This window comes from Spinacia oleracea, chromosome 6, assembly GCF_020520425.1.
Source record: "Spinacia oleracea cultivar Varoflay chromosome 6, BTI_SOV_V1, whole genome shotgun sequence".
Lineage (NCBI taxonomy): Eukaryota > Viridiplantae > Streptophyta > Magnoliopsida > Caryophyllales > Amaranthaceae > Spinacia > Spinacia oleracea.
In genome coordinates, this window is record NC_079492.1 from 140,921,186 (window position 1) to 140,948,956 (window position 27,771).

Below are 27,771 nucleotides of genomic sequence, written 5' to 3' on the forward strand. Positions count from 1 at the left end.
AAATAAATTCGCATAAATTCAAGTGATTAATCGTTTTAAAAGATATGTAAGGCTAAGTTTCATCAATAATATTTGAATTTTCAAGTTTAAGATATTTGAATTTCATTTTTAAACATTGGTCACTATGAAAAAAATAAATCAAATCATCAATGCTATGAATCATAATATTTTATATATAATTACTACGGTTTTATAAAGATAGTGTTTTTGTTCACCTTACTAGGTAAGTCATACAGTGTATTGCACATCATAAATAACTTTATTTGTTTATAGCTAAAATTATAGTTATTACTCGGTTAACGTACATGTTTACAAATTTGATGTAAGCATGGCCTGCATTAGTTATAGTTATTGATTTTTACTTATGTCATGAAAAGTAAGTTGAGATCGATAAGCTCTAGTAATTTCAGATAAGTCTAAATAAGATAATTAATAAAGTGTGTTATATTCACCTTTTAACGTATCTGAAATTAAATGGACCTAACATCATTACCTATTGATCATAACTTATAAGTTGTGATTTGTATTTGGTCTAATATTAATCAAACTCGAGAAAAATCTACAATTTAACTACTCAAAGTAGAAATTGGTACTATTGCACGATAATTACAATAAGTATTGACATGTACTCCTCACACTCTTAGATTCAATTCTCTATAGTTAGAAAAATTTAATACACTAGATCCAGATTTTCTACTTTGTTATCGTTTTCCCCTACAACTATGTATGTTCCCTATCCGTATATTTTTCTGTAATGTTGCACAATATGGAATATAAAATGTGTATAATTGATGTTTTCACACGATTATAGACTTTATTAATTTCTTACAAGTATTATTTAACCTTTATTTTATCTACTTTTATGATTACAAAAGAATATTACAGCCACCAAGATCATTTACACACGTTGACATTTGAATTCCTGCAGATAAGGCTAGTCAAACTTAATGAAATAAACAATTCCTACTTTTAGATAATGATCATAAAAATATATTTAATCACCAATTTGCAATAGTAAAAAAAACAAGTTTGATGTAATTCTAACAAAATTGTAAGACCACTTGTTTTCCTTGATAATAAATCATATTGTCTATATATTTACGCTATTGTACGTTGCATGTTGCTAAAATTGTTTTAATAACTTTTTTAATTTTATCAACGAATTGGCAACCAATAAAATTAAGATTTAAGGTCATTATAGCAGCAAACAATAAAGCATAAACTTGTTTCTAAAGACAACAAAACAAAAATCACTTGTAATAGGTTGTTTCAACGAACTTTTTGTCCATAACAAAATGTCCAAATAAATTAGCAACAAATTTTAACATAACTTGTTACTAATGGAAACAAATTAAAAATCTTATGGCATGTTAGCACCGGATAATAAGACAACTTATTTTTAAAGGCAATAAATCAAACATTTGTTTTCACAATGTGTTGCTAAAACTATTTTTTTATCTTTTTTTAAAAAATAAATCTGATTCCATGTTTTAGCAACAATAGTTAAATGCCTTGTTTCTACTGGCAACAAATCAAGTACTCGTTGCCATGTTTTGTTACTAAATGGAAACAAATCAAAACTATGATGCCATCTCGCAACAAATACTAAAAATAATGTGTTTCCTTTTGCAACAAATCAAATGCATGTTTCCATAGTTGGTTGCTAAAATGGATTAAACGAACTTTCCATGACTCATGGAAAATGTACATATAACTTAGCAACAAATTTTAACATAAAATAAGAATATGATGCCATGTTAGCAACGGATAGTAAAATAACTTATTTTCAATGGCAACAAATCAAACATTCGTTTTCACATTGTGTTGCTAAATCTAATTTATTTATTTTATTTATTTTTCAAAAACTATGATTCCCTATTTTAGCAACAAATAGAAAAATGACTTGTTTCTAATGACAACAAATCAAGTACTCGTTGCCATGTTTTGTTACTAAATGGAAACAAATCAAAACTATGATATCATCTAGCAACAAATATTAAAGATAATTTGTTTCCATTTGCAACAAATCAAATACATGTTTCCGTAGTTGGTTGCTAAATGGCTATAAATAAGAAATATGATGCCATCTAGCAACAAATAGTAAGAAAAATGGTTTTCAATGGCAACAAATAAAATTATCGTTGTTAACATTTTAACTTGGCAACCAAAAAAAAAACTATAAGTTTCTATTTAGCAACGGTACATAACTCAGTTGCCAAATTTTGTTTCTAAAAGGCTCTCATTTTTGTAGTGCAAGATTACATATGTTTAACTTGACGTGTCGTACGTGAATATATAGTTTGGTTAAATTCGTGTTTGTATTGACTTTATACGTACGTGTAAACACAAATTTCAGAGTCTATAAAAGTAATAAACTCAAAATAATGTGAACAAAATATATTTTATTGATTTATGTATTTCGGGTACAATCTCTAATATTTGTTCCTCTGATTCGATCTCCACGTTGAATTTGACTTGGCTCACAAACTGATTTGATTTGGTTCGCGAACTGATTGTATTTGATTCTTGAATAAGGGACTTCGGGCTTGATCTCGTTCAAGAATGTTGGTGTAGAATAGAACGGCACGTCATTTTGTATGTTTGTTGTTCTTCTTCCACCAGGATAATTTGATGTCGATTTGATGTTGCTCGCGAACGGGTTGTTTGATCTTCTTGAATAAGGGCCTTCGAGCTTGATCTCGTCCAAGGTTGATCTTCTAGAATGGAACGGCACGTTTGATTTGAGTGCCTGTTGTTCTTCTTCTAGGGAGAGAGTTTTATATAACTTGACAGGCAGAGAGAGATTTGAGAACTTTAGATTTTGCCGTCTATTTCTCCTCCCCCCCTGAAATGAGATGGAAATCTTGTATTTATAGAGTGCAAGAGGTTTTAGGGTTTTATGTGTTTTGGGCTTCTTGAATCGGACTTAATAGTCATGACCCGTTTATAGCAGTTTAACCTATTTTGTCAGGTTTAAGCATTAAAAATATCTGGGTTTTATTAAAATAACTAAAATTGGCTAAATTAATATGAGAATCCAAATCAATTAATTTAATAAATCGTCAAATGATTTTCGAGTCAATACTTTGACTTTTGACCCAAATAATATCCAACGTGGCACGTGGACAAATTTTTTGCGGTTTTTTCATGAAATACCCCCGAGGTTTGCAAAAACGCACCAAATACCCTCGCGTGTTTCGATTCACATAATATACCCCTATTTTTTTCCAAGTTTGCACCAAATACCCCTAAACCGACCTTCCGTTAGTCCTCCGTTAAGTCGTGTTTATAATTCACAGAATACCCCTATTTATAAACCTATTGCACAATATACACCTATTTGGAAACTAAGTTGCACCAAATACTCAAACTGGTTTTAAACTGCAGAATTTGATTTCCACAAATTGTTCACCTAATTAATCAAATTAATCAACCTAAAAGTTAAACATAAAACAAAAATAGAAGTAATAATCAAAGAAAATTGAAATGATCAAACAACAAATCCAATAAGAAATTGATTGAATTGAATTATGTTGTTGGTGTACATATCGATCAGTGCATTAGTCAAGTTTAAAACTCCACCACCAAATCAGTGCGATTTTTTGGTGTAGTATTTACAGGTCAGACGCTTAGAATGAATGATTTACTTCATTCGTATTAACCTTTTAAACTTATAGGAGCTACCTGTCGTCAATCCTAATCTTCTAGCTCTTTCCCAAAACTCCACCAAATCAGTTGCAATGCTACCGATCAAATTCCATGTCAAGTTCCCAATTTTACCACTTCAATATTTATGAAACAAATGGGTCCCAAGTACTATACCAGCAAGTAAGCAACATCTAAGTACACTCTACAGTCTACACCAACAAAATAATGGCAACAACCAATTTTTCAAATGACAGATTAGTTAATTCCTCTGAATCTCTGGTTGTTTGTCACCAAATTTTTTATCATGACTTGGTGCCATGTATCCCAGTTACGCTTATGAAGGAACAGATTGAAGTGTGGAGAGGACCGAACCATGAACCTGTGGGGAATGGAACTTTTCTTTCAGCGCGGGAGTCCGTTGAGAATTCCATAAAAAATTTGGTTTGGGATTCTTGAGGACACGAGCTTGTGTACGGAGTTTCTACAAGTTCAAGGGAGATCTAGGAGCAGTTTAGTATTTGCTTAATGTCACAGAAACTCAAGTGGTGGATCAAGCTGGACTAAAATACCCGACCCAGCCAACACAAGAGCAACCACCCGCGCCAGCAAACCTATCCGTGGATGCGAAAGACCACCCAGATTCCACCACCCCCGTCGCATCCATCAGCAACCACCACCCTACTGTCGCAGCCATCAACAACCCCCTCCCAGCCAACACACCGCCGCGAAACTTCCGCGCCACCGGAGAATCGACAACCTTCCCAATGCGGCCACCGGAAAACGACCACCCTCCGCGAAGCCAAGTCGACCACCATCAGCATCTGATTTAAGTGATCCTCCGGATCACTGCCGGCGACCAGAGATCGGCCTCCGCCGGCGAGGAGAGAGAAATAAAAAAATATGAGATCGGACGGATCTACCCAGAATTACTGGGTTTCGAGTAGGTTGAAGCTTGAAGAACAGGGGAGAGGAGAGAGAAATAGAAGAATATGAGATTTTTTTTTTGAGTTTCTGCCAAAGGGAAGGTAAGTAAATGGGGTTCATAACACAATTAAGGGCAAAATAGTAAAACTCCACTAACGGTAGACTAACGCCGTTAACTGTTAGGTGCATCTCATGAACAGTACGGATAAGTAGGGGTATATTATGTGAATCGAAACACGCGAGGGTATTTGGTGCGTTTTTGTAAAGCTCGGGGGTATTTCATGAAAAAACCGAATTTTTTGTGCCTACAGTACGTACAAGCACACTCATGTCTTATTTCAATCAAAAATCTATAGTCAATATTATCTTCGTAGTGGAATAGGGACCATAAGTTATTCAATGTTTAATTAGTGACTGAAATTTAGTTGGTAATAAAATTGCGACTGGAATTTGTGACAGAACATTAACTGTAACTAATAAGTGACAGAAAATTAGCTAGTCCTTGTTTTGTGACTAACGTATTGCGACTGAAATCGTGTCTGTCGCTATATGGGGATTGAAATTGTTCTATATCAAAATAGTGACTAAAAAGTATTTCTGTAACTATTTAGTGACTAAAATTTGTGACTGGAATTTTGTTGGTAATTAAATAGTGACTAAAATTATTTCAGTAAATAATTAGTGACCAACGTATGCTTGGTAGGTAATTTGTTACAGATTGTTGTGACTGAATGATAATCCGAAGCTAAATAGGGACCGAAAATACTTCCGTACCAAAGTGGCGACTGACACTTGACCAGTAGTAATTTAGCAACCGATATTTGTACGGTTACAAAAATCCGTCGCTAAATAGTCATTTTCGTGTAGTGGAACGATTTTCAGAAATGGGCATTCTTTCAGATATTTCATTTCATTTTACTATCAAAAAAATAAACATCAAACACACTTGCATAAACCCCAGCCACCTTATTGGAAAAATCAGGACCTCATTCATATTACAGTACAATAATGCAAAAATTGTAATCCTATATTTCTCTCAATAGCTGGTGTACGTCCAAGTTTCACAAACATTGAAACACAAATGAATTACAAAGCTCAAATAAAACAGTAAATCGTCAACAACATTAAAAATGAAATGAAATTATAAACATAAGAAGAAAACTTACAATTCTTTTAGTAAGTTAGAATCCAGAAAAAGAAAAGTGCAATCCCCCCTTATATCTCTTTATCCCACCTTATGCAGTACTCCGTAGAATTTAAAAGGAGCTGTAATGAGAACCACTGAGATTTTGAATTATCTGTGAAATAAACAAATAATAATTAGCAAATAAAGTGTATATGTTAAATTGGGAATAGAGAGGCAGGTGCTTATCCAAAACTTGCAGAAATTGGGATAATTGGTGTTATTCATCCAATTCGTACAAATTTCAGGAATTTCAGAAATCCCTAATTTCATTTTTGAGTAAAGATCCTAGAAATTATAAATATGTAATCCTCAATTAGAATAAAAACATACCTTAATGTCACCATTCTTTGAATTGTTATTCACTTATTAACGTCTTCAATTCTCATAAATCTAACTTGAATTCGAGAAGGAAACTGTGGCAATGATTGAGGATTTCCGCAAACTCTCGGTATTCAATGCCACAACCAATGCCTCATTTTCTTCGTTTATCTTTCTGGATATATTTTCCCCAAATTAGTAACAAACTCAGAATTAATCAACAAATAAAACAATAAAAAAATTAACTTCCCATATAGAAAAGGGCGAAAAAGAAAGATCATGACCTTTGATACCTTGCAGGAAAACGGGTCAAGAGCTCGCCATGGAATTGTCTTGGCTTCTCGGGTTTCATTCCTTTCGTATTTCTGTTAAACCCCAGATAAAAACCCTAAATTTTAAGAACTCTACATAAATCCTAAATCCGACCATTAAACCCCAAAACTATCTATAAATTAAGAAAACTTGGCATAAACGGTTGATGGATAGGAGAATATTTAATAGACCTAACCGTTCTTGCCGTGATGAATCCTGAACAGAAGATATATTAGTAGCAGATAGAAAATGGGAAGCATTCTGAAAGCAGTAGAGGAGTTAGAAGGTGAGAGAAAACATATTGGTTGGAATATCAGAAGATGGATGTAGCAAGACAGAACAATGAAGGAGAGATAAAGAAGAATGGGGGAGGAGAGAGAAGATGGGGACAGAGCTAGGGTTTGTTGAAACACGGGTGAAAGAAAGAAGAAAGGAAGCACTGAAGCAGAGAAGTGGGAGAAGGGGTTCTTGCTTAATGAAAACAGACAGTTGGCCGATCATGTGTGTAAGGAAAGGAAATGGCATATCGGTAAATCCTGAAGGAATGTAAGGGTATGGAGGTCATTCCACTATTCTTAAGGGGGAGTTTGGAAGGCACTCCTTGCTTTTTAAAGGGGTAGGATTAGGATAAATTGTTTTTTACCACCTAAAAAAACAAAATATTATTTTTTACCACCTAAAAAACTAAAACTTGTATTTTACCACCTATTTTTTTTTAAAACTTGTTTTTTACCACCTGATTAATGGAAAAATAGATGAAAATGTTATGTGGAAGGCCACAATAATGGTAATATTTATGATATGTTCTCTTCTTCAACTATTTCATGTATTTGACTCTCTTCTTTTCCCCCACTTTTTTATCTTCCATAAATTCACATAATTTTACACCACTATTAATTCATTAAATTAATAAAATTTAATAAAAATAAAGATATAAAGGTGAAAGAGTTAAAGAAAATCACAAAGTGGGGGTAAAAAATTGAAGGGGAATTGTAATAGGAAGTCACGCATAAAGATTTCATCTATTTTTTCGTTTTTCAGGTGGCAAAAAACAAGTTTACTTTTTTTTAGGTGGTAAAATACAAGTTTTAGCTTTTTAGGTGGTAAAAAACAATTTTTCGATTTTTATAGGTGGTAAAAAACAAATTGTCCTTATTATTATTTTATTATTTTATTTTTAGATTACAATTACTATTATCATCATTATTATAATAATAAATCAAATGCGAATAAAGTCAAATATTTTACAAATAGTTAGTGGTAAGCCGAGATACAATCTAGGCCCCCACTCAAATATTTTTTTAGTTATTATTATTATTATTATTGTTGTTGTTGTTTTATTTATTTATTATTGGTATTATCATTATTAGCGCTATATATATATACATATATATATATATAAGAGATCTATTCCTTTAAAAGGAATGCATTTGACAACTTTTTCCAAGAACTTGTATCCAATTTATAGCAACCAAAATGAATATAATTAATAGTAATATAAAGAATGAAGAACATGTGTGGGGTGTGTGGCTAGACTTGCACTTTCTTTCACCTCGAACAAAAAGAAAATATAATTGAGATTTGTGTAATATCCTATGCCACCCTCTGCATAATTGGTGTTCTACGTACGTCATGCTAGCAATTAATAATCATTAATTTATGAAGTGTGATAAGTCTTACTCTAATTGTCTGTTTTATTTGTTTTTAATTACTTTGCTAGCTACCCAATCAGTTGTTTGTGATAAAAACAAAAGCCAATCACACTTCCCAACGTAACATTTCATCACTTGCTCATCTTTTTCAATAACTAGAAGTGGATTTAGGTAAGTGATGCAATTATATGCAAGTACAAAGATGATTGTGTTTGGAGATAATAAGTTAAACATGTATTTCACACTAGAGCACTTCAATAACTTTGGGCTTCCTACTTTCTATCAACTAGGCATTCAACTACTACTCCTTGAGAAGTTTCCTCGCAACATGCAAATATATCATCATGCCTACCGAATTATCTTTATCCCTTGCATGGTTCTTGAATCATTAGGTTTGGGTCGGGATAAATATGGTTGGTATGTTTCAGCAAAATTTAGCGTACTATTGGCGCATGTGCATGATGCTCGTATGTATATATATTAACGGATTTTTCACCAAATGCCCTCGAGGTTTACTTTAATGCACCAAGTACCCCTAAACTTTCCAAAATGCACCAAATACCCCTGACATTTAAAACAATATCATCAAATACCCTTATTGACCATTTTCCGTCTATTCCGTTAACTTTTCCGTTAACATTTCTTTTCCTCATTTTTCTTTATTCTTTCCCCTTCCTCAACTTGAATCCAAATCATCAATTATCCACCAATTTCTTCAAATGTCGCAGCCATCCACTACTATTGTTTGTTGCTAGCCAGAAATCTCCACCCACTATCCTCTTTCTTCGATCTGCATTTTCGGTCTCCTCTCTTCTTTTCTCTTCCACCCATCCTTGTAGTGAAGCCCAAACCCAAAATTCGTCGGGATTTTTTGAGCAAATCCAAAGCAATTTCGCACAAAAAAGACTGAATTGTATATCGAATTATATACTTAATGAGCTTTAATTTTCATCTGGGTATCTCGAATTTTCTCTTGAAATTTCAACAATGGTGATGCAGATTTCTGGGATTCAAAAGGAAAGAAACCAGATTAAAACTTGTGATATGATGCAAGTTGTGGTGCTTGGAAAACCCGAGGTAGCCGACTGTGAGCACCCAAAAAAATCACCGAACATTGTAGCTTAAACCTAGCAAAAAATCAATTTGATTCAATTGGGATTTTCGTCAATTTCACTTTTTTTTGTTGATCTGAAAAATTGATAAATTTTGACTTGGATATGAGAAAACTAGGTACGATTGAAGTAATGATCGGTGGTTGAGGGATGGTGTTCAAATGTCGGAAGCGGCGGAGCCGTGGTGGTTGGATTTGGTGGTTTGGGGAAATTGGTTTCAACTAATAGAAATTAGCATTGGTCTAAGGGATGCAGTTGGCCGACGTATGTAGCAAGCAAAAAGGGGGAGGGGTTGGTCTGGATGTGGAGGTTCGAGTTTTGACAATGGTGGATAAGAAGAGGATGATGATGATGGCGTTTAGCAGAGGACAGAAGTGAAGAGGAAGCCCAACAGATGTTTTGGGTTTTTTTTTTTTTTTTTTAAGATAATAGTTAATTAATTATTTTAGGGGTTTAATTCATTTAATTAAGGTTTAATATTAGGATTAATAGAGAAATGGGTTGAGTAAGGGCAAAAAAGTAAACACACGCTAACGGAGACTTAACGTCTGTCAGCCTCAAGGGTATTTGATGATATTGTTTTAAACGTCAGGGGTATTTGGTGCATTCTGGAAAGTTTAGGGGTACTTGGTGCATTAAAGTAAACCTCGAGGGCATTTGGTGAAAAATCCGATATATTAATTATAAAGCAAAATAACACAATTAACAAATATGAACTGTACGTAGGAAATAATAATGTAAAATCCAAAAATAAGGAACCAAAAATAATTAAGGAAATGTGGGCCGAATATTTGATGTATGCATGTAAAGCTGCGACGTGATATAAAACATTGTCTTAGAAGACGACATCGTACATGGATGCCCCTTTTAGCCCAAACCACTAGGAAAAGTACTTCAAAGTATACATACAACACTTTCTCATATTTAAACAAGGGAAACATTATTTTTTCTTTTAGTGCGAGATAATCCACTTTTCATTAATTACTGGACTTGAAAATCCACACTTTATATTTCTACCAATGTGAGACAAACCTATTTTCACAAACAGTAGCGTTTAAAACATACACTTTGCGTTATATTCAACAATGTTAAAATGCACATCCATTGGAAGAGCATAATTTTTATTAGGTAATATTTTTCTTTGGCTCGACACTACTTTCAACTGTAGCTACTTTGGGTAAACCTATCAAATGATCAAACTATTCATTTGGCCAGTAGACACTTATCCACTTCTCCCCTAGTCCCCCTTCTCCCCACCAAATATACAAATTAGAAAAGCACATACTCCCTCCGTCCCGGAATACTTGACCTGTTTTCCTTATCGGGCCGTCCCTTAATACTTGACCTGTTTTTAAAAATGGAAATATTCTAACAATATTATATTATTTCTCACTCCACCCCTATTAACCCACCTACCCCCTACTCCATACAAAAAATAATTAAAAATTCAACCCCTACTCTCCCCCAACCCCACCTCTTAACCCATCTCCCACTAACTACATTAAAATAATACCCCACTATCAACTATTACCTATTAAATTAAATAAGTCAATTCAAGTCCCTTAAACTCTGTGCCGGTCAAACCGGGTCGAGTATTCCGGGACGGAGGGAGTACTATACAATCATCTACAGTACAATTTATCTTGGCCCTCGCAAAGGGTTACATGAAGTTTCTTTGTTTGCTGAGGAGATAAGGCGTGAATTGTCGCGAAGGAGCTGGTTTTGCGACCTTGTATTTCGATTCACATTTTAGGTTTAGTGCTTCTTGTGTAGGCACAACCTAATTTTGCTTTTGCGAATCAAAAAACAAAACAAAAGCAAGTACTATATCTCTCAACTGTCGAAAATACTACATATACCCCCTGGGTATGGAATAATGCCATATCTTAGGCTGTGATTGATTTAGATTTATAAATTTCATGTGGAGTTGATATATTTTTAGATTTAAATTTAAATCCCATGTGAGGTTACTTATGTGAAAACAACCAATAGGAACCCAGGTTATGACACTATTTCATACGTACCCAGGGGTATATGTATCAGCTTCCGTCCCCTTATTTTATTGTGCTCCAAATCAAGAAAGCCTACTTCATATAAGTACTAGTTTTTTTGTTACAGAACATTGATCAAATTACTATGGCACCCTCAAACCAAGAAAATCCCACTTTTTTTTTTGATGATTGAATATAGAGTATATATTTCCCGTGGGTTATATATTTATGTTTAGGGGCTCAAATTTTGAATATTCCTCCGAAAAATCTAAGACGGTCTTGGTAGTCCATAGCTATGTAGGCCCATATTTGGTAGTATGAATGAATTCCATGTTGAAAAGATTGCTGAATAGTTGTACTAATTTCCTCATCATTACGGCTCCGTTTGGTAGGGCATAAAACGTTTTCATGGAAAACGATTTTCCCTTTTCAATCATTTTACGTTGTTTGGTTGGGGAAGAAATGGAAAACAATTTTCCATAACTCTCTCAAAGGTGGAAAACCCATTTCCATTTGAAAGGGAGGGAAACCACTTTTCATTCTTTCCTCCTTACCTCCCTCTCCTTTCTTCCCTCATTCTTCACAAATTTCTCCTATTTTCCTTTAAGTTACCAAACAAAGGAAAACTAGTTTGGAATTGTATTTTCTCTTGAAAAATGTTTTTCATGAAAAACAATTTTACAATAAAAACGTTTTACGCTCTACCAAACAGAGCCTACATAAGCTTAAATTGTATGTGTATTGGAATATTAGTGGAAACTTTGGATCCGCGTGAACGTGATGGCCGATAACCCAATGTCCCAATGGGATGTAGAAATGGTAGAATGTCATATATATATATAGCCATAGGCTTCATAGCTCAGCTCAAATGAATAAAACTTAAAATCCAAGATAATACGAAGTGTATAGGTATGAATCTTATAATTTCTCCATTCACTTTTACTTATAACGTTTTGATTTTTATGGGTGTCAATGTATACTTTCAAAATATCATATTTTTAATTGTAGATAAGCAAGAAGCGAAGAATTATACTTCATATAGAAATTTGATATTGTAAAGCTATAAATTAAGACGTACTAGTATACTCATATCTTTAATTGTAGATAAGCAAGACTTACGAAGTGTAGTATCTTACACATTTCATATGACTATAGTTTACCTTACGTATTACGGAGTAGTATAATCACCAATGCGTCTCTATACTAGGAATGAAATTGAATGAAAATAAATAAAAGAAAGAAATCTTTTTGTGGTGGTTTAAACTTTAAGGTTAGTAATTTTGGACATGTTAGGCGTAACAGCGAGCCTTAGTGCTGATGACTATTAATCAGTGAGTGCGGAGATGCTTCAATTCTTATCTGAAAACACACCACAAAAATGAGTCACGCTATTGTTTTAGTCTGCAACAACCAACTTGAGATAGCTATGTTTTTATCTTTAACAAACTAGTATTTGCCCTATGTTTATAGAGTAGTGATAAAATTTTATGTGTTTCCGGGTTCATATAGAGTTCAACGTAACTAGAGATCTGTCTAATTAAAACCTAGCTAGGGTACTTAAAATGCGAGTTGAGCTCGTCAATTTGAACTTGACTCGATAAGAACTCGTGAACTCGAACTCCACTCGGCTTGAAAATTTGAAGCTTGACTCAAGTTCGAAAATTCAAAACCGAGCTCGACTCGAATTATGCTTGATTCAACTCAAGAAAGTGTTGATAATGAGCACGTATATTTTTATTAGTTATTACGGAGTATCATGTTATAAAGGTACACTTATAAAAAAGAACCAGTTTATAATGGAGTAAGTTTTACTACGATCAAGCAATGCCTTGGCCTAATGAAAATGATTTCACCTTTCAACCAAAAGGTTGAGGGTTCAATCCCCAAAAGAGGCACTATGAGAGAGAATTTCCCTTAATATCTCCCCACTCCTAAAGTGTCTAGCCTGCTAATTCGGGAGGGTTGACTCGTGCGGGGTTCCGACCCGATAGGGCACCTCATCAACAATGAGTCTCAATTGCCCCGTCCATTTGTAATTTGGTATGTCCTTTGTGATTTATTTACACACACACACACAAAAAAAAAACGACCGGAGCTCATTCGACCCGAGTTTTGACCTAGTCGAGTCGAGCTCGAGTAGTCCGCGAAACATTTGACCCGGCGGCTTCTTTTATAATGTTGGCCCAAAACACTTCTAACTGTTATAGAATGTTTCTAAACTGTTACTGGGCTTGGAAAGTTGTACTATTTGCCATCATTGTTATAACTTATAAAAGGTGCAGATCTCTGCTGGATTGAGTCATTTATTTGGATCGAAATGGGTGAATTTTGGGCCTGTATCAATTTTTATTTGATCATGCACCTAAATTATTTTTTGGCGGCACGTAATGCAAACATAATTCAATTATACAGTCTAAGCCCATTCTCTGTTGGCATCGATGAATCATGAATTGAACAATTTTGAATGCTTCCAATAACGATCTCTCCCCTTTTTACAATAGATAAAAATGATTTTGTAGAATGTTTATTTTTGGTGATTGTGATTTGGTAGAATGCGAGAAATAAGGGTATCAAGACTTTGAGAGATCTTGATACATATATTATCCCTCCGTCATATTGTATAATTGTTTATTGTTTTTTTGAAGGAAAGAATTATTAATTATTAATTATTAATTATTAAATTATTAGTTATTAGTTATTAGTTATTAATTATTTATTACTTATTACTCATTGTTCCTTATTTATTATTTACTATTTATTCAGTTCCATTTAGATTAGTTCAGTTAAGTTAAGTTAAGTTCAGTTCAGCCAAACAAATTTCAGAAGAATAGGGCCTAAAAAGATTGCTCCCACTCTCTTTTTTAATTGAAAAAATAAGTGAAACACTCCATAACCTCTATAGCTCATTTCTTTTTAATAAAAAGAATGATAATTGAACCACAAAATGTATGGAGTAGATTTTATTTATTTTTATTTTAAAAAAATAAAATAAAATAAAAATAAAAAGAGACTTGGTAAAACTGACACGTATTCGATTACCTTGCTCTAGAACTGGATTTTACCCCACTTGAATTTGACCCATCTTTTCGAAGTGACCCGACAAAAATGTATCTAACAATGATGATCTCTATTATATAAGTTACGAGCTGAGGTTATATTAGCTAGTAATCCACTTTTGGTGTCCCCTTTGGATTACAAAAATATCTTCCACACGTATAGAATAGAGAATACAATGACAAACTACCCAATAGGAAAATGAGATTTTCAATCGACGCCCTGATACGCTAAAATTGCCTTAATTTATTACCGAAAAGTACGAGTTTACCCTTACAAAGAAATTGACCCCCTCCCCTTCTTCACCTTCCTCACCCTCCACATCTGTCGGCCACCTCTCCTCCTCCTCGTTTTCCGACCACCAAGAAGAACCCCGACCGACAGAAAATCGCAGCCTCCCCTTAAATTCATAGATCCCCTTTTTGTTTATCCGTCCGTGTACTTCGTCCTACCCTCTCTGTTTTCCGCCCCCCTCCCCTCCTTCACTGCTCCTCCCCTTCACCTTCGAAATTCACAAGAGGACGCGACCAGACGACTAACAACCATAACAGCGACACATGAGGCTTTTGGTGTTGATTCTTTTTCAAGTTGAAGGTAGCGCATACGAATTGCGGGCTTCCATGTCCGCCGCGCACAGCGTGCGCCGGTGACATGTGGGTCGTGCAGATGTTGTGCACCACTCCCATGTCACTGGCGCACGGGCTTCGTGCGGCGGACATGAAAGCCCCATAATTCGTGTGCGCAGCCGAGAAAATCAATTTTTGCAATTATTTTCATTTTTTTTAATTATTGTTGTTTTACCACGCACACTAATTGCACGACGGACATGGGAGCCAAGCAAAAACCTTGTGCGTCCCCCAGGTCCGCCGTGCAATAAGTGTGCGCCGGCCATGAATAACAAATTTTTTTAAAAAAATTACCTGCTCCTCCATTGACGCTAACTTCAATGCATACAACCCTTAACTTCGTCGACCACCATCGTTCAGCATGAGCCCCACCTTGAGCTTCATTGATGAATTATGAACAAAAGTAACGTTGGGGTGACAATTCTATATAAACACAACTTTTCATAAGTATATGAGTTAATGAAATTGGCAACAAAAAAAAAAATCTTGCCGGAATAAATATTTTCCGACGAGGTAAAAAGGACGCCGTCGAAGGGGGAGGGGGAGTGGTGAAAAAAAATTAAGGGAGGGGGTAACTTTTTAAAAGGGCATAGTTGCATTTTCACATTAATTACGAGGGCGATATTAGCGTACACGGGCGCCAATAACGATACACATAGGAAAATCCAAAAGAAGCATTTTAATCAATCTAGCCCCTTAAATAAATTATTACCATTTTAATCAATCTGTTTATATGCATTCGACTCTATCTAACTTATCTGTTTCTTATAATCGCACGTATAACATTTATATTATATTTTTTACATGTTATTCCAGATTTAAATATAATAACACACATTTATTTATTATATTCGCACGCATTGCATGCATATAAGACTAGTTTTATAACAGGATAGGAATATTGCCCATAAACCAAATGTGACTCAATGTAAACCGAATTTAAATACAACCCGTTACTCCGTTACCCGTATATGATTCGGATCCAATAAGATATTTTATTACTTGGTAATTTTGTTTGGTATGGACCCAAATGATGACATAGGCAAATTTGACCATTTCTAGGAAGAGCCGTTCAAATCTCATCACAAATCTCAAAATTTCATCAATCATCCTTCTATAATTACATACCGTTTCCCAAGCTTCATTTCCCGCACTACACTCACCCTCACAATCTCACTCTCACATTCTCACCCACACACAATCTTGAGAGAGAAAAACTGTTAGAGAGAGAAAGATGCCGAGAAGCAGCTTCGCCAAGGTGGACGTGGTTGTCGACACTGGTAACCCATTGTTGGACCGCACCGTTGATGGGTTCTTGAAGATTGGCGCCGTAAATATCTTTATCCCTGTCCTTAATTTCGTCTTCATTTTGTTATATTTCAATTACCCTTTGGTTGAATTTCGAAAATCTGTTTAGTTTTTATTTCTGGGTTTTTGATTTTTATTGTCATATTTTCAGGTTGCAGCTACCAGAGCCGTTGCTGAAGATGCATACCACGTTGCTAAGAGAGGTTCTTACTCTTACTTTTGAATTTCTGTGTTTTTGTGTGGCGATTGTGGTGATTTTGACAGTCTGTGATTTAGGGGTTCGAATTATGTTGTCGCATTACTCGTTTAAATTACACTATCAACGTGACTATCAATTCGAGACGGGATCCTCACCCCTTTGTACTAATGCAATTATTTGATTCTTGGTAATGTTTAATTGACAAATGTGCTAAATGTTAATTTTGATAAGAGAGGTTGTCAATTGCCACTCATTTTGTGCTTCATTTTCGCTTTTGTTGCGTTGTATTCTTGAATTGTTTTTGATGATGAAATGTTGAGAAATATGTACCATTCTAGTACGGATTTAGTTGTCACGTTACTGGTTTTAATTACATTGTCAATGTGACTATGAATTAGGCACCCTATGGTGTAATTTGTTTTGTACCCACTTACCACAACTGGTATTTATAAAAGCAATAATCTGCAATTATAGGATGATTATGGGATTCTTTGTTTTGTAAACACTTGGTAATCTGCTAATTAACCACATTTTTTTTCGTCTTGGCAGGAAGTATTTCAACTAAGGATGCTGAGCACACTGTAAGCTTATTGTTTTGTTTTTGTTGCTTGAATTATGGAGCACACTGTAATGCCTTAAAAAACCGTGTATGGTTTTCGTAAATTAAACCAAAAAGAAAAGAGATAACGAATTTGGAGAGATATCTATGGCTATTACAGAGTGCATTTTGTTTTATCTTGTCTTGGAAAATGCAGGCCCAACTAGGCTACGATAATGTTAATAACCTACTTGTAATATCCTAAAAATTTATCCTGAAATTTAACAAACATGTTTATATGTAATATGTTTGCAGCTCAAAAAGATGTGCAAAGAAGGAGCATACTGGGGTAAGTGCTAACTTTTCTTCTACAGTACAAACTACAAACATTATAGAAGTGTTAATTGTTTCCAAACTTGACCGCTGTTACTTTTATACTCTGCAGGGACCGTTGCTGGTGTTTATACTGGGATGGAGTACGGAATAAGAAGGGCTCGTGGCACAAGTGATTGGGTAAGTTCTTCCTCGAATCAATCAATAAGTAATCTTTATCAATTTATCATTGCAATTTACTGTTTTGATTGAGAAAGTGATACATAATGCTGAGTTGAACGCAGTAAATAAAAATTGATCCGTGTTTTCAGAATAAGGTGCATTACATTGTGTCCATTGTATGAAGTACACGTACTTAGACTTTTTCCACTGATCTTAAAACAGACTTAACATATCTTAAAGGCACTGATAGTGCACTATATTCAGGATAGTTAATAAACAATGAATCCTCTTGTTTTTCCCTTCCCTGCTCATACTGGGTATCTTTTGCTTATACTCTGTACTGAGTTTATAAATTATAAGCAATGTCAATTTGCACCATTATTGAAGTTATGTAATTAATTCAAGTTATTCGGATTCTTCATTTTACAAGTGTTCGATCATTGACACTCGGTCATAGTTATGGACACTTTTGATACTTAATTTTTTGTCCAAAATCATGGAAAATTTTCACAAAATAGCCAATTCGAACATTATATTATTAGTTTGACACAAAATCCTCCCCACTCTTTTTATTATTTATTATTTTTCTTTTACAGAGAGGTTAGTATGTTGTCTTGAAGTTACTACCCACCATGTCCCCTTTGCAATTCTTTTCTTTATTGGTTTTGTGGTTACATATGCTTGTGAAAGAATTACCACAAACTGATTCTAGTATTTTGAGTTTCTTCTATTTTGGGGTTTAAGGAGGAGGGAGAGTACAATACTTCCTGAAAACCACTTATTATTGGCATCCTAAATAGTGTATAATACTTCCTAAACTTCGACAGGTTTACATTCTCCTTTTGACAAAAGTTTACAAGCCATAATAAGTAGTTTACTAATTTGTTAGGGATGTATTTTCTTGAATTTGGAAGGTAAGATAATCAGCTTTCTTTTTATTGTTTATGATTTGACACGGATTAAGACTATGTATGTATAGCTTAATAACGGATCTTTCTTTGTTTCATTTCATATTGATGACTATCTTGCTTTTCTATTTGGATGGAAACCCGTGGTGCTATTGAATTTCTTAACGAGTATCATTTTTGTTTTTGATAACCAGAAAAACGCAATGATTGCTGGTGCATTGACTGGAGCTCTGACGTCTGCAGTGACCAGCGGTGAGAAAGATAAAATCGTGTTGGATGCTCTCACAGGAGGTGCAGTCGCAACTGCTGCAGAGTTTATCAACTATCTCACTTATTAATTACTAATTAGGCCTTAATTAAGCCATCCATATCCATATCCATATCCATATCTGCTGTGTAGATAAGGATTAAGGAAGAGAACATCTTGTCTCTGTTCTTCCGTAGTTTTGAGGTTGCCTGAATAATCAAACATTTAGAACTAGCGTACAGACGGAATTCATCAATAAAACTACCTTGTGTTTTTATTGGTAATATTTATGAATGAGCAACTAGTACTTTATTTGATGTTTTTGGTTTGGCTGCGAAAGGGCCGAGTACCAGATTCTGGGATCTGTCTAATTGATCATCAAACAAATTTCACCAGGTCTCATTTTCTCTGTTTCCCCCAACAGTATCATCTTTGGCATAACCTATCCCCCATTCTCCCATGAAAAATAAACTGAATTCATACTACATTCACCAACCAATCCAGTCCTGATTCTGGAATGCAGTTTTTCTTTAAATAACTTCAGAATTGAAATTCTGAGTGCAAAGAAAATGATTCCGGTTAAATATATGTTAAAAAAAAAAAAAAATACAGGTAGCAAGATGGAAATGCAAAGGTTTAGTAGCATGATTTACTTTCCAAGAAGCAAATGCAAAGACAGTAAAGTACATCATCCTTAATTGTATAGTATTTTTACATGTTAAGGATGTAGTTTCTTAAGAATTAAGATGGTTCCATAATGTGTAATGTGAGTAAGCTATTTAAGTATACTCCCTCTGTCCCTTAATACTTGCACCGTTTTGACTTTTTGCACTATTCACATAATTCACTTTCACCCTATTTTATTTCTAGTATATGAAAACAAATGCTAGTATGTTAAGATATGTTAAGATATTAGATATTATTCTGTGAATATTCTGTAGAGACCTAACTATGGTATGTTACCTAATGTGTACCTAGGGTTTAGGTAACTGAGTTGTACTATATATACGTGTGTGATTAATGAGAATGATACGAGATTACACAATATTTGACATGGTATCAAGAGCCTAGGTTAAAAATCCTAGTTTTTTTTCCGCAATAATCTGAGAGAGTGTAGCCGAGTATTGAGAACAGCGAATTTCTTCGCTTGTTGAGTATCGAGATTAGGAGTTAACCATTCCTTAAGTATCACCATGAGTTCCGATGAGGAGGCACCATCAAAGGTCATCGCCGCCGCCGTCGACCTAGACTACTATCTCGGGTCAGGCGACGGTCCCGGTATTGTTATCACCCTTGTGAAACTAAGAGGAGCATCGAACTACGATGAATGGGCCAAAGCTGTTCGTCGCTCGATGATTTCAAAATTCAAATTTGGATTTCTTGATGGTTCTGTGAAGGAACCCATTACGGACGCAACGAAGATGAAACATTGGATTGCGGTCAATTCGATGGTGGTGTCTTGGATCACAAACACCATAGACGAGAGTTTGCGTTCGAATCTGGAAGATTTTGATATTGCTCACGAGTTGTGGTGTCATTTGAGGACGCGGTACTGCGTCGTGTCGGGAACTAGGGTCTGCCATATTAAGATGGCTCTGAGTGGCTGCAAGCAGGGCACGTCTGAGGGCGTCATGGAGTACTATGGCCGCTTGTCGAAGGTATGGAAGGAGTACGTACACTATGCACGAGTTCCAAGGTGTATATGTGCGGGTTGCACGTGCAACATAGCGAAGCAGGTGGGGGACATTCATGATGAAGATCGTCTGCACTATTTCTTAATTGGCCTAGATGATCACTATGAAGCCATTCGTGCACAACTGTTAGCAAGATCGCCGTTGCCAGGCCTCGACGAGGCATACCAGACGGTTATGAATACCGAGACCATGCGCGCCAAGGCAACGAGAGGTAAGGAGAGTGTCATGGCGTTCAAGGTCGAGACTAAGGGTCGGTCGAGGTCGGGAGATGCGAGTGACAGATTTTGTGGTCATTGCAATCGTGAGGGTCATGAGGAAGAAACTTGTTATCAGCTGATTGGTTTTCCCGAATGGTGGGATGAGAAGAAACGAGGTGGTAGAGGGCCTGGTCGAGGAGGCAGGACGTCGATTAGAGGAGGCAGAGGAGCTCGTGGGGCAGCGTCGTCGACCAGTGGTGTCGCTCGCGCCAATGCCGTGAGTAATACCACAGCAGGGGCGACAACCACTGTGACGAGTGGAGGCGGATCGCAGGGAGCAGTGACGACAACCAATCATGAGCTTGTTGGTGTGACGAAGGAGCAAGTCCAGCAAATTGTTGACATCTTATCACGACCACCAAACAAGTTGCAAGGTAATCTTGATTTACGATGGATTGTTGACAGTGGGGCCTCACGTCATGTGATGGGTGATATTTCAATTCTGAGAAATATCAAAACATCGAGTAATCAACAGGTTGTGTTACCAGATGGTCAACCTGCAAATTCAAATCAATATGGTTCGGTGGTCTTGGAGGATGGTTTTGTGCTCGATAACGTTCTATTTGTGCCTAAATTGAACTGCAATTTAATTTCTGTAACTCAATTAAGTGACGAATTACATTGTGCTGCTCAATTTACTAACAAAATGTGTGTTCTTCAGGACCGCTCGACGAGGATGGTGATTGGCGTGGGTGATCGACAGGAAGGACTATATTTTTTCCGTGGGGCTCCAAGGGTTCGTGTGCTAGCAGTGGAGTGTGTGGTCGACTTGTGGCAGCAACGTATGTGGCATCCGTCGGAAAAAGTGTTGCAGTTACTTCCTCCTGTGAGTCATAAGATTAGGAATACTAAAAACATTTGTGATGTATGCCCACGGGCGAAACAATGTAGGGAGAGTTTTCCAAATAGTGATAGTCGTGCAAGTCGCCCATTCGACCTTGTTCATCTTGATTTATGGGGGCCTTACAAAACACCCTCGTCGAGTGGGGCGAAGTATTTTCTTACCATTGTGGATGATTATTCTAGGGGTGTGTGGATTTATTTATTGTGCAATAAAATGGAAGTTGAATCGTCGTTTCTTAATTTTGTTGCCATGATTAAATGTCAGTTTAATCGATCCCTGAGAGTTGTTCGCAGTGACAATGGTACTGAGTTTAATTGTTTGCAAGGTTATTTCTTTAAAAATGGGATTCTGTTTGAGTCGTCATGTGTTGGGACACCTCAACAGAATGGGAGAGTCGAGAGGAAGCACCAACATATTTTGAATGTTGGGAGAGCGTTACGGTTTCAAGGGAATCTTCCTATAAAATTTTGGGGGGAATGTATTCTGGCTGCTTGTCACTTGATCAATCGTACACCTACACCGGTCCTTGACAATAAAACCCCTTATGAGATGTTATTTGGAAAACCACCATCGTATGTGTCTATCCGGGTATTTGGGTGTCTGTGTTATGCGTATAATCTCCGGAGTAAAGGGGATAAGTTTGCGTCTCGTGGTCGCAAATGTGTGTTTCTGGGTTACCCGTTTGGCAGGAAGGGATGGCAACTGTACGACCTGGAGACACACGAGTTCTTTGTCTCAAGGGATGTAAAATTTCATGAACGGACGTTTCCATTCGCAGACACGTCGACTATGTTGCCTGCAATGCATGATGGTGGTGGGGTGCTAGACCAGTGGGGTTTGGATGAGAGTGGGACTGGATGTACTCAGGAGGTGTCGCCTGCAGGTGACAATGAGGAAGTGTCGTCACCTGCAGGTGCCACAGAGGAGGTGTCGTCGCCTGCGGGTGACACGGAGGAGGTCTTGTCGACTGTGAGGGAGGAAAAACATGATACACCTAGTCGAGGTGAATCAGACGTCGTTTCAGGTGTAGATGAGACGACGGGTAGTGATGAGAGTGAGACAAGGCAGTGTGTGGAGGATACGGAGTTAGGAAGGGGGAAGCGTGTGAAGTTTCCGTCGACAAAGCTGAAAGACTGTGTGATACATACAATACGGGAAAAATATAGTACTTCTGACAAAACACCTACGGCGTCACCACCCTCAGGTACTCCTTATCCTATCACATATTTTGTTAATTATGAGCGTTTTTCGTCAAAGCACAGGCATTATATAGCAGCATTGCAAGAAGGGCAAGTTCCTAAGAGTTTTAAACAAGCGATGCAACATGAGGGGTGGCGTCAGGCAATGGCTGCTGAAATCGACGCGTTGGAGGAACAGGGGACATGGACGTTGGAAAATTTGCCGGAAGGGAAGAAAGCACTGGGGAGTAAATGGGTGTATACTGAGAAGCGTGATGAGGATGGGAATTTGTTGAGACTGAAGGCTCGATTGGTATGTTTAGGGAATCATCAGGAGGAAGGGTTGGATTATAATGAGACATTTGCTCCCGTCGCGAAGATGGCGACAGTTCGAACTTTCCTAGCTGTCGCAGCTGTCAAACAGTGGGACGTGCATCAGATGGACGTCCACAATGCGTTCTTGCACGGTGACTTGGAGGAAGAGATCTATATGAAGATTCCTCCTGGATTCAAGAAGAATCACCTTGACAAAGTGTGTCGAATGAGAAAGTCGTTGTATGGGTTGAAACAAGCACCTAGATGTTGGTTCCAGAAGTTGTCGACGGCATTGACGCACTATGGATTTCGACAGTCGCTGTCCGATTATTCGCTCTTTACTCTGTCTAAAGGTACGTTGCAGCTGAGTGTGCTCATTTATGTGGACGACATGATTATCGCAGGCAATAACAAGTTTGCGCTTGAGAGTTTTAAGGCATACTTGAAGGAGTGTTTTAAAATGAAAGACCTCGGGGCTCTGAAGTACTTCCTTGGGTTAGAGGTGGCACGAAGTAGTCAAGGGTTCTATGTATGTCAGAGAAAATATGCCCTCGACATCATCTCAGAGGCCGGATTGTTGGGAGCAAAGCCTGTGGACTTTCACATGGAACAGAATCATAGGTTGGCATTGGCAGACGGGCCAGACCTGTCGGACGGTGAGCAGTATAGGCGTCTGATCGGACGTCTGGTTTATTTGGCTGTCACGCGACCAGACGTTGCCTACTCTGTACATGTCCTATCTCAATTTATGCAAGCACCAAAGGAGGCACATTGGGAAGCAGCTTTGCGAGTAGTGAGATACTTGAAGAAGTGTCCGGGTCAAGGTATACTACTTCGGTCGGACAGTGCGTTGCAGTTGGAGGGGTGGTGCGACTCGGATTGGGCAGGGTGTCCAATGACGCGTCGGTCGGTGACTGGATGGTTTGTGTCACTTGGTATGTCGCCAGTTTCTTGGAAGACCAAGAAACAACATACTGTTTCTCGGTCGTCTGCTGAGGCAGAATATCGATCGATGGCAGCTCTGACGTGTGAGTTGAAGTGGTTGAAACAACTACTACGCGACTTGGGGGTGACACACGACCAAGGCATGAGGATGTATTGCGACAGTCAGTCTGCGTTGCATATTGCACAGAATCCGGTGTTCCATGAAAGGACAAAACACATCGAGTCAGATTGTCATTTCATTCGAGATGCAATCAAGGAAGGGATCATCAGTCCGTCGTACGTGTCGACGAAGGTTCAGTTAGCAGATATCTTCACCAAAGCGTTGGGGAAGGCGCAATTTGAGTTTTTTTTGAACAAGATGGGCATTCGAGATCTACATGCTCCATCTTGAGGGGGGATGTTAAGATATGTTAAGATATTAGATATTATTCTGTGAATATTCTATAGAGTCCTAACTATGGTATGTTACCTAATGTGTACCTAGGGTTTAGGTAACTGAGTTGTACTATATATACGTGTGTGATTAATGAGAATGATACGAGATTACACAATATTTGACATAGTATATAATATATTGTTGCCTTCATCTCACATATATTTTCAAAATATTAATATTTTTAAATGTTTTTATAATATGTAGTTAAAGATATTGGTGGTCAAAGTTATGCATTGATAAGCGTGTCCAGTCAAAACGGTGCGAGTATTAAGGGACGGAGGGAGTATCTATTAACACTGGTGAACCTGTTTTGTTTAGATGATTCCATAGACGCTTAGGTTCTCCGTATTTAATTTGGTTAGAGTAGATTTTACCTCAGGTTCAATCAAGAGGCTAGCTAGTATGGCATTGATCGTATTCCAATCTGATTGTCTACACGTACTCCCGCGTTGGAGTAGGTTGTAGCCAAGAAAAGAAAACGATTTTAACTGAAGAAAGAAAGAAAGAGGTTGTAGCCAAGGAAACTTAATTCATTTATTAAAGTGAAGAGAAACATTACATAGACTAGACATCACATGGCAAATCGTTACATCTCTGAATATATAATTCAACTATGTTAACTATTTGGTAACCCACATTATATCATCGGTAGCAATAAAATGACATATTGGAGGACCTGGTTTAGCCTTCAAAAGCATAAACAGAAGGTGATTACCATTCCATTTAGATGTATCCATATGACAAATAGAGACCGCCTCCAATTTAGTTCCATCTTCTCCAACAAGAGGCACCACACGAACCTGACTTTTCGGTATATAATGGCATCCATAAACAGCAAAAGGAAGATAATCTTGTTTATGACATCCTGTTACTTGATATTTTATAGTCCTCGCTACCCCTGATACTGTATACATTTGCCATTTCCCAGCAGGAGTTGAGATCGGCTTTACATTTTCACCCATCAACCCAACCACAAAGTTTCTCATTTCTTCCAAAGATTCAACACACGATCTTTCCTCTCCTGAACCCTCCTTAGGCTTTTTACATGACTTTGAATTTGGGTTAAATCTCACCATATTTAAATTTGGGTGTTGATTTTTCATTAGCCTTGATGAAGGAGGCCCTTGGTTTGTAAAATATAAAGGCATCTTATTCCCAATTTTAACATCATCGTACTTGTGAAATATTGTAAGGTTTATGAAATCGAGATTTACTTGATGACCGTTCTCTAAGCTCCAAGAACTTATGTTGCCTTTGATGTTCATGAGGCGGTAAAGCTCGTTGATTTCCTCGGGGCGAACTGATTCCTCGTACTTGAGCTTGTCGCCGAGAATGTGATAAAGTGGATTCACGACGTCGTCTTCACCGGAATTCCGAGAAGTTGATGCAAACTTGGCATTTAGGTTGTCATAAAAATAGTCGAGATCATTGTTTGCATAGATAGGTAGTATAAACAGGGGAAATAGCAAGAGAACTAAGGCTCCCATAACCATTATGTGATTGTTTTTTTTTGGTTTATACAATAAAATGAAAGAGGAATGTAATTTGTGTATATCAAATGAAAGAAAGAATTACATATTTATAGTACTATTTAGCACACCACGCAATCATGCATGTCATCAACTAGTAGATCTTTAATAATGGCTATAAAAATAATAGGATAATATGGAGTTCGGATCCTCTAGAGTTTTAATAGAACTCTATAAGGTATAGTTGTATCTAAACCATACATTATAAATTCGATGGCTTATATTGATGAGAAAAAATATGGAAAATTTTGGAAAGATAATATATGAACCATTGATTTTTCATTCAATGGTTGATATGCTCAAACGTACTCTACCTTTTAGAGTTATTTTATAACTCTAGAAGATCTAAAACCGATAGGATGTTATATATTATCCTAACTCCTAATGCGCAATAATACCAAAAGAGTGAAAGACACATGTGGTGCAAGTTGGGCAGCCGTCGCCGGCTCGGCTAAAAGGTGGACTACTAGAGTGAAGATGGTATTGGGATGTTTTTTAGTTCACTCTATTATTACCAAATAAAGTATGCATGCATACATACATTGCATATAACGTAATTGAGTTAAGCAACCATTAGAGTACACCAACCTTGACTATTTGACCAATCTTTAAAGCATCAATTAAACAAATTGATGGCAAATACAAACAAAACTAAGTTATGCTAAAAGAAATCAAGTACGTGGACTGGTTTTTTCCTAACTTATCCAATTTTCAGGATAATACTATTTAAATTCCATTTTATTGGTCTTTTTTTTCATATTAATTGTTTTTATAACACAAGTTGACAGGCTAATGAATAGCGTTAGAAGGTTTAATTCGACTTAAGTCTTGTTTACACTACAAGAAATTGTACTATTAACGACGAGAAATCCCGTCGCGAAAGGCCAATAATTGTTGATTAACGACGAGATTTCCTGTCGCGAACCCGTCATAAAAGGGGGCCGTCGTTAATAGAAAATCCCGTCGTAAACCCGTTATAAACCCGTCGTAAAAGACATTTACAACGGTTATTCCCGTCATTGTTTGGTTGTTAGCCCCGTCGCAAAAGGCTTTTGCGACGGGATTTTTGACCCGTCGTAATTAGGTTGTCGTAAAAGATACAAATTCTTGTAGTGTTAGTTCACCTTATTTCTCCTGATTTGATCTGATCTGAACTTATTTTTTCTGATCTGATTTGAACTTATTTTTTCTGATCTAATCTGGTATGAACTTATTTTTTCTGATCAGATCTGATTATTCAGAATTAAGTTTAAACAAAAATCTACATTTATTAATATTAAACGACTTACGTCTAAAATAAATATTACACAAATTTATAATATTGTTACTCCGTATTATTTATTTGACTTTGCTCATGATTTAACTATTACTTATATTAGATAGACCTATACATGATCTAGATAGATCGGTTATGATATAGAGATATAAGTTCTGATCTGTATATGATATGTACAGATCATTTCTGATATGGACATGATTTGTACAGACCAGTTCTGACCTGGACATGATCAGTTCTGATCTGGACATGATCTGTTATGATCTAGACATGATTTATACAGATCAGTTCTGATTTGGACATGATATGTACAGATCAATTTTGATCTGGACATGATCTATACAGTTCAGTTCTGTTTTGGACATGATCTGTACAGATCAGTTCTGATCAGGACATGATCTGTGCAGATCAGTTCTAACGTGGACATGATCTGTGCAGATCAGTTCTGGTCTGGACATGATATGTGTAGATCAGTTCTGATCTGGTCATGATCTGTACAAACCAGTTCTGATTTGGTCATAATCTGTACAAATCAATTCTGATATGGACATGATCTTTGCAGGTCAATTCTAATTTGAACATAATCTGTACACAATCGATATCTAGACCAGTTATAATTTGGACGTATCGATTCTGATCTGGACATGATCTGTACAAATCGGTTTTGATCTGAACATATTGGTTCTGTAAGGATCGGTTCTGATGTAGACAAGATCTTTGCAGATTTGAACATTATATGGACATGATCTGTACAAAGTTATGATCTGGATATTATCTGA

The 27,771-nt window shown here is 36.6% G+C and overlaps 2 protein-coding genes and 1 long non-coding RNA gene across 3 annotated transcripts; 1 reads left to right on the forward strand and 2 right to left on the reverse strand.

Moving 5' to 3' along the window:
* Positions 1-2,293: 2,293 nt before the first annotated feature.
* On the reverse strand, positions 2,294-7,462 carry LOC130463933 (uncharacterized). Its single transcript, XR_008924162.1, has 5 exons — positions 6,585-7,462; positions 6,361-6,441; positions 6,089-6,251; positions 5,739-5,870; positions 2,294-2,845 (listed from the first exon to the last, which is right to left on the reverse strand). It is a non-coding gene; the product is annotated as an uncharacterized lncRNA (long non-coding RNA).
* Positions 7,463-15,899: 8,437 nt separating this feature from the next.
* Positions 15,900-18,835, forward strand: LOC110788330 (outer envelope pore protein 16, chloroplastic). The gene is made up of 6 exons (XM_021992963.2): positions 15,900-16,153; positions 16,283-16,334; positions 16,880-16,911; positions 17,184-17,217; positions 17,314-17,381; positions 18,466-18,835. Exons 1-6 carry the CDS (start codon positions 16,058-16,060, stop codon positions 18,607-18,609), a joined length of 426 nt encoding a protein of 141 aa, XP_021848655.1. The 5' UTR covers positions 15,900-16,057; the 3' UTR covers positions 18,610-18,835.
* Positions 18,836-24,696: 5,861 nt separating this feature from the next.
* Positions 24,697-25,751, reverse strand: LOC110788310 (BURP domain protein USPL1). Its single transcript, XM_021992934.2, has one exon. The coding sequence runs from the start codon at positions 25,678-25,680 to the stop codon at positions 24,808-24,810; it is 873 nt and encodes a 290-aa protein (XP_021848626.1). The 5' UTR covers positions 25,681-25,751; the 3' UTR covers positions 24,697-24,807.
* Between the last annotated feature and the right edge of the window lie 2,020 nt (positions 25,752-27,771).